The sequence below is a fragment of the Kryptolebias marmoratus genome, linkage group LG23, assembly GCF_001649575.2.
Source record: "Kryptolebias marmoratus isolate JLee-2015 linkage group LG23, ASM164957v2, whole genome shotgun sequence".
Classification (NCBI taxonomy): Eukaryota; Metazoa; Chordata; class Actinopteri; order Cyprinodontiformes; family Rivulidae; genus Kryptolebias; species Kryptolebias marmoratus.
Window position 1 is genome coordinate 12,017,951 of NC_051452.1, and position 8,260 is coordinate 12,026,210.

At 36.6% G+C, this 8,260-nt stretch overlaps 2 protein-coding genes across 2 annotated transcripts in view; one reads left to right on the forward strand and one right to left on the reverse strand.

Annotated features, from left to right (window-relative positions):
- LOC119616727 (ribonuclease inhibitor) overlaps positions 1-6,166 on the forward strand; it is an 11,020-nt gene extending 4,854 nt beyond the window's left edge. Inside the window, exon 3 of the mRNA XM_037973851.1 lies at positions 5,451-6,166. Within this exon, the coding sequence (XP_037829779.1) occupies positions 5,451-5,460 (10 nt within the window). The 3' untranslated portion in view covers positions 5,461-6,166. The remainder of the gene's footprint in view (positions 1-5,450) is intronic.
- Positions 1-8,260, reverse strand: part of LOC108244131 (NLR family CARD domain-containing protein 3) — a 1,204,881-nt gene that overhangs the window by 392,384 nt on the left and 804,237 nt on the right. The gene's annotated exons all lie outside the window — the stretch shown is intronic.

Here is an 8,260-nt window from a genome sequence, read left to right on the forward strand (position 1 = left end):
TTGTCTCAAGAAGAACTCAGCTAAAGTAAAGACTTATGTTGAGCCACAATGTTAAACAAAGGAGCCTCAACAGTGGACTATTATCTCCGGTATGCTTAAAAGAAATGCAAGTGTGTACCTATGAGGGCGTTTTGTTGGTCTTGTTGACTGTATTGGTTGTATGTTTTATGGCAGACATATTTGTAAAAACACAAAAATAATAATAAAAGATTGATGGAAAAAAAAAAAAAGACATGCATTTTTTCACACTATCTGACGTGAAATCAGAATAAATCGTTCCCGTTTTAGGTCAATTAGGATTTTCAAAATTTTTCTATTTGCTTAAATGCCAGAATAATGAGGGAGAGAATGTTTTGAAGGGAGTTTTTATTACTTTCTTCAAAGTCAAAGGTTTAAATACACTAAAATTACTATGCCTTTAAACAATTTGGGACATTTGATGTCGTCTTTGGAAGCTTCTGATAGGTTTATTGATAACATCTGAGTTAATTAGAGGCACACCTGTGGATGTAATTTAAGGCACACCTGAAACACACTGCTTCTTTGTGTAACATTATGGAAAAGTCGAAAGAAATTAGCCAAGATATCAGGAAGGGAATTGTGGATTTGCACAAGTCTGGTTCATCCTTGGGTGTAAGTTCCATATGTCTGAAGGTGCCTCGATCTTTTGTACAAACAATTATATGCAAGTACACACAATATGGGAATGTCGTGCCATCATACAGCTCCGGAAGGAGACAGGTTCTGTGTCCCAGAGGTGAACGTGCTTTCGTCTGAAATGTGCATATTAACCCAAGAATAAAACCAAAAGACCTGGTGAAGATGCTGCTGAAGCTGGCAAGAATGTGTCATTATCCACAGTGAAACGAGTCTTGTATCAACATGGGCTGAAAGGCCACTCTGCCAGTAAGAAGCCATTACTTCAAAAGAAACAACAACAACAAAAAGATTAATATTTGCAAATGCACACAGGGACAAAGACCTTAATTTTTGGAGACGTGTCCTGTGGTCTGACACTAAAATTTAACTGTCTGACCATAATGACCATCATTACATTAGGAAAAAGGGGGAAACTTGTTAGCCTGAAGACATCATCCAGACTGTGAAACACAGAGGTGGCAGCATCATGTTGTGGAGTTGTTTTGCTGGTGCACTTCACAAAGTAGATGGCATCATGATGAAAGAACATGTCACTGTTGAATGTGAAGATGTAATGGATATGTATGACCCGCAGCTTTGGCCAGCTGGTGTTTATGTTCGTCAATTCTATGAGGCCCCAAGTCCAGAAAACCAGAGGTAGGCTTACTGGTGGGCGTCAACAGCTTTCGGTGTCCACTGTGGATGGCGATCTTCAGGAGATCTGATGAAAGCTAGTGTCAATATTTTACAATGAGTATTAATATTGTTTCTTACAATGCACGAGGATTACCCGTTGATAACAAGGAAACTGACAACTCGCGCCGCATAACTGTAAATACTCTTTTGGCAAACTGTGACATATTGTGTGTTCAAGAGACTTTTTTACCAAAGCAAGACTTGGAAGGACTAAACTCACTGCATAAAGATTTCTATGGTGTAGGTGAATCAACCACTAATTTGAGCGATGGAATAGTCTATGGTGGTGTTGCTATTTTATGGCATAAACAATATGACCAGCTGGTTAAAGTGATCAGATTAAATGTTGATTGGGCCATTGGAACTGAGTTTAATGAAGGAGATCAGAAGGTCATTAATCCTAATATTTATACACCCTATGAATGTTATAGGAATGAAGATGAATATCTTAATAGGTTATCTTACGTTAATTCTGTCATTCAGGAAAATTCTTCTTAATTCTTTTTAATTGTGAGCAACATGAATGCAGATATTTCTGATGAAGGTTCAATATTTGCAAATCATTTAATACAATTCTGTCTTGATAATGGTCTGATTCTCTCCAGTAAGGAGTTTCTACCTGAAGATAGCTTTGTTAGGATCTGGGTTTTTGTATTCAGTTTGTCTTTGTTTCAGTTTGAGTTTATCGTTTATTTTATTCAGTTATCTTCTTCCTTGCGTCTTTGTTCCCTGTGCCTCAGCCATCATTCACTTCTCCCCAGTCTATCTCCCATTCTCCTGCCACGCCCATCTCCACCTGCCTGCATTTGTCATCACTCACCTGTGCCCACTTACCTCGTTGCACCTTGTCTTTAAAACCCAGTCACTTTCTCCACTTACTTGCTGGTTATTTGTCATACTCTTGCCTCCCCAATGTGCTGTCCTGTGTTTCCTGCCGGTATGTGTTGCCTCCTGTTTCACCTCCCGTGTGCTTATGTTTAGGTTTTATTATGTTTAGTTTTGCTGCCCCGTCAGTTCTTTGTTTTTGGATTTTGATTCTTTATTTAATAAATTATTTTGTTTATACATGAGTCTGCATTCTGGGTTTGCCTCCTTCCGCCCCATTCATGACAAGCTTCACTTATGTTAGTGAAGCATGGAGTACAATCTCCTGGCTAGATCACTGTACAGCTGATACTCATAAGTCCATAGAAACGATGAGGATTAATTATGACCTTTCTACTTCTGATCATATGCCCTTACCCTTATCTGTAAATATTGGTAATCTGCTTACTGTTCAGTCTACTTACAATAGTCTTGAGTGTTGAAAAATTTGATTGGTCTAATCTGTCCAAGAAATATCTGGAGGTCTATTTCACTCAGTCTAATACTTTGCTGAGTAATATTCTGCTACCAAAGAATGCTATACCATGTAGTGATATTAATTGTAAAGATCCACTACATGGTGTAGAGTTGTGCAACTTGTATGAAAGTATTGTGGAGTCTCTTCGTGTTTCCAGAATGGCTTTGCATAAGACCAAACTGCATAAAGCTAAACTAGGGTTAGGGTTAGGGTTAGGGTTAGGGGTGGGGTTAGGGTTAATGAGCATGTGAAGGAGCTTCTTGCTAAGGCCAGGTGGGCCTTTAAGGCTTGGGTTGAGGCAGGCAGACAGAAGCATGGTCTTTTTTTTTCAGTATAAGAAACGGGCAAATGCCAATTTTAAATATGCCCTGCGCTTTATTAAACGAAATAAGGACACACTGAAGTCAGATCTGCTTGCAAAGAAAATGCAAAATAATTGCACACATGATTTCTGGAAGGAAATAAAGAAAATGAATGATTATAATATAGGTCTGCCGGCAAATCTTGTTGGCGTAAATGAAGCAGAGGCAATTACTCAGATGTGGCAGAAACATTATTATGAATTATTTAACTGTGTTAAAAGCTCCTCATTTATAGTGGACAGTGTTAGTTATGATGAAGATGTCAAAGTTTCAGCTCAAGAAATTTACAATGCAGTCATGAGCCTAAAAAATGATAAGGCTTGTGGCATGGATGAGATGTCTGCAGAACACTTAAAATTCTCAAGCAGAAAACTATTTCCTTTGCTTGCTTTGCGTTTTTCTGGGTTTTTAGTCCATGGCATTTTACCTGATTCGCTTTTAGCTGTTATATTAGTGCCTATTATAAAAGATAAAGCTGGCAAGATAAATAACAAGGATAATTATCAGCCCATAGCTTTAGCCAGTGTGCTATCCAAGGTCCTAGAGACGATTATACTGAGCAAGATAAAACATTTTCTCCTTACTTCGGATAATCAGTTTGGATTTAAATCTAAACATGGCACTCATATGTGTGTTTCTGCTCTGAAAGAGATTTTAGATTTGTATAATAGGCACAACTCTACTATTTTTATGTGTTTTATTGATGCTTCAAAGGCTTTTGATCGGAATAATCATGAAAAGTTGTTTTCTAAGTTATATAACAGAGGGGTTCCCAGATCTGTAGTTAGAATTCTGTGTTTTTGGTACGCTCATCAGTTAATGTTTATAAGATCGGGTAATTGTATGTCAGCCCTTTTTTAAAATTAGCAATGGGGTTAAACAGGGAAGAATTCTGTCTCCTCTTCTTTTTAATGAATACATGGATGATTTATCAAAGTGGTTACATAACTGTGGAACTGGGTGTGTTGTTGGTGCGACCATAATTAACCATCTCATATATGCAGATGATTTGGTTATTTTTAGTCCTTGTAGTGCTGGTCTTTAACAACTACTGAGGACCTGCTCACAATATGGTCAGGTGTATGACATTTTGTATAATGCACTGAAAAGTAACATTAAAATTATAAAAACGAAGGAGGATCAGAAGTTTGTACTTCCTGATTTCTCCTTAAATGTTGTTGTTCTGAAAGTGTGTGCTGCTGTTAAATATCTAGGACATTACATAAATGGTGATCTGGCTGATGACATGGACATATATAGACAGCAACGCCTAATGTATGCACAAGCCAACATGCTTGTACGTAAGTTTAGGATGTGTTCTGTCTCAGTAAATGTGGCTCTTTTTAAAGCATACTGTACTCTTCTGTATACGTCTCACTTATGGAGACTGTCTAGGCAAAGCAGCTTACAGAAACTCAAAGTGGCGTACAATGATGGAATGAGGATGCTGCTTAGGTTGCCGAGATGGATGAGTGCAAAACAGTTATTTGTTGATCTAGGTGTCCCCACTTTTTTTGCTGTATAACGTTACCTCATGTATAGGTTTATGTAGAGATTACATGCTTCTACAAATAACATTATCCTGATATTAATAGATATTGCACAAAGCTCAGTCAGGTTTAAGTCCAGGTGGAACCACTGGCGGTTTAGCCTTTATGTAAATCAGTGACCTGTATTTGTGATTATTGCCTTATGTCATTTAATTGTAAATAATGTGTTGTTTTTTTTTGTGTTGTTTTTTTTTTTGTGCTTTTACTTTATTTTTATTTTTTTACATATGGACCTATTTGTGTGTCTTTAATAAAAAGTTGATTGATTGATTGGTTAATTGTATTTAAACTTCTGGTTTTAACTGTACATTGACACTTACTCACCATTATTTGCCCTGTAGAGTGAACACTTTAAAACTCTTTATGGAATATTTTAGCTTAGCTCATCCATCTTTTTGTTTACACATTTCTATGGTAACACCAAAGTCGACTTGTGCCCTGTTCTCCCTGTGGTCATAATGTAAATTTTTCCTTGTGTGTTTTAATATTGTGTATGGATGCATGTCAGATGTTTAGTGACCTGTTACTACAGATATATATATGGTTATATATATGGTTTTATATTTTTGTAAAATGAAAACTAAGCATTTGTAGTAAGTCACATTATTGTGTAACCTGGAAGTGGAAGTAAGCACCATAAAGAGTTTGTAAATACAGATTTAAGATTTATTTACTGAAAGTTTCATTCAAATCCATCCAGGGGTTCATGAAATATTTTACTAACAGACTTGCAGGGTTGTTTCCCTGCAGTTACTGATAATGTTTTAACCAAAGATGTTGCACAATGTGTTGTGATTGAAGTATGTGCTGGGGTTACTGAAAAAACTCATTTATCACTTTTTTTCCTTCTTTTCCTTACAGCTGGAAGTGATGACCTTTCTAAAGGAGTCACTGAACATGATGGTGTTCAAGCAGCATCTTGTACACAGAGACATTTTGACTGGACTGTTTCTAGAAGGTGAAGAGGAAGAGAGCTTCATCTAGCAGTGACTGACAGAGGAATCAGAAGTAGAAATGACTCTCAGTGCTACAGTGGGAGTCTACTGTCTCATATAGAATCAGGCTGTGGACAAAAGCAGCTGGGTTTTTGTGAAGCAGATAATTTGAACAGTCTGTCTTACATTAAATATTAGATTAGAGATTACAGTTGAGCACAAGATAGTATTAAAATGCACTAGGTAATCATTTCATTTAATATATTAGAGGGCAGTTAATCAGCATGTACGATATAAAGAGTGTTGTGATCCAATTATTAAAGTTACATATACAGAAAGTATATATTATGCATTTTTGTTGTGAAGAAAGACTAAAAAGCTGAGCACAAAGTAAATATAATCAAAATGTGTGTATTTCAAAAATATTATTGTGTATTAATGTGTATTGCATGGGATTTAGTTAAGTAAAACTTAACAAAGCATTATTTTTTTCAAATATACATTGGAATGATGGTTAAGTTTTAAAAGTTATATCTCTGCAAACTTCAATTATTGTTTCCTGGGGCAATTCAGTCACTGGTTTTAATTTTTGTTGCATGTGAACCAGATTGAAAGGGGAAATTAAAGAAAAAATCTAAATTATGAGTTTTCATGTTTTTCTTTTAGTTAAACATTATTGTAAAACACTCCAGTTGTCCATCTCTCTGATTTAAAATGTTTCAGAAATACATGATAATCTGGCTTAAAAGAACAACTGGACATTTGAAGTGGCCTTAGAGGGGTCATTCGATGAGGTGAATTGTGACTGGGAGGAAAGAAACATCAAGCATCACAAAGGTAAAGACACAAGTTATAGGTGAGAAGGAAAGAGAAATCTGGTTTAGACTGCCTAAACCAGTCTAAACCATATTTTACACTGGTTTAGGTAGGAAGGACAGAAGAAAAAACAAACAGCAGAAATAGGGAAAACACTGCAGAGAATGCAGATGTAACAAGAAAAGAAGAATAAAGAAACAGAGGACACTTTGTGGAAAAAACACACTCATACAGGACACATACATCCTTTATTCATCACTCCTGCCTACTTCCCCACAACCACACTGAGGTACTGTGGTGGACAACATGAGAGGTACGACCTTACAAGGGGAGATAGCGATCACAACAGATAAAAAATTATGGTGGCTTCACCCACATCTGAAGTTTTACAGGGGTTGTCAACTTGATTTAAAACAATAATGAACTTTTTTAAGTTTAATAAAACTGTTAAACTTTAACAAAGTTTTTTCTTTGTTTATCAAAAAAAAAACATTTGAAAAGCTTTTAAAGTTTGACACTTTTTAAAAAATTTATCAGAAAAATGTTAAGAAACTTTGGTTTACTGTCAAACATTTTTTAAGTTTACCAGAAAGAAAAGAAGCACCGCTTTACATCTAAGAAGCACAACTGCATCCAGGTCCACACTTGCAAGCAGCAACCCAGGAGACCTTACCTCATCTGTCTGGCAGTCATCTTTGGGTTTGAGTAAAAAACATCACAAACATCACAAAAAAAAGTCTCTGAATCATCTTTAACTGGCCTCACCCAGTTATAAATGGTTACCCAGTCTTTGTTGTAGCTGCATTTTTTTTTTCTCTTCTTTTTGTGGCATAGTTTCTGTGTATTGTGTAGACAACAGCCTCCTTTTCTTGCTTTGTTTTATTTTACTAGCATCTTGGTGCGCAGGTTCGGTCATGACGTGGGATGCTGCTGCGTATTTTGATTGACAGCCGATGCTCTGTGACGATGGCTGCAGCTCTGTTTTCCTTAAGCGCCTATCGAATATATATATTTTTTTTTTTTTTTCAGAATTTGACCCAGTCAAATGCAGGACATTGTTTTAATTTGTGGGACACCAGGACAGGAATAAAAAAATGTGGTACTGTCCCGCACAAATCGGGACATCTGGTCACCCTAATTTCAAGTGTTTCAAGCTCAAGTGAGCCACACCAGAGGATTTCCAAACAGGGAAAAAAGAAAATATGGAGAATGGCTTTTTGTGTGACATGAGGAAAGAGATCAACTGAATGGACAATTATGAACATGTGACACCAATCTGCAGTGAAGAAGAAGAAGACGAAGAAGCAGACAGACAACCATATAACAGAGTAGTGGCAAGCAAAAGGCAGGGAGTCCAAGAGAACCAAAGACGATAACTGAACGTATGCTTCACTAAGCATACAGCCTGGAAAGATCAGACACAAATACAAAGAATGGCCTGTGATGCAAAATAACCAGAATGTCACAACCCAGGGTTGTCATAAAGAGCGGTGCAGAGAACCAGACAGAAGCCAGCATAAAGGTAAGTGGTTTTATTTATATATAGTGGTTTTATTTATACTATATACAGTAAGAAGAAGACTTATAAAAAAAAAACTTACAGAGAACCATAAGAAAAATAAACAGGGAACTGCTTAAGAATAAGTTGAATATTGAAGAGAAATGGCAAAGCTTGAAAGATCCCTCCAATAATGGGAGCATGATGTGTCACAAAGAATCAATAAGTGTAAAAAATTAACCAGGGGCTGTAATGGCAGAATTTACTATAGGGTAACACCTGTTGTTTATAAGTCCTGATAATGTTATGACTTCTGTTCCAAGTCCCATGGGTTCTCACAGAATGAACTTGTTTATAGAAGTGATGTTGAATTTTCTTCCCTTGGGAACCAGACTGACTAACTCCTCCTTCTGGTCCAGTAT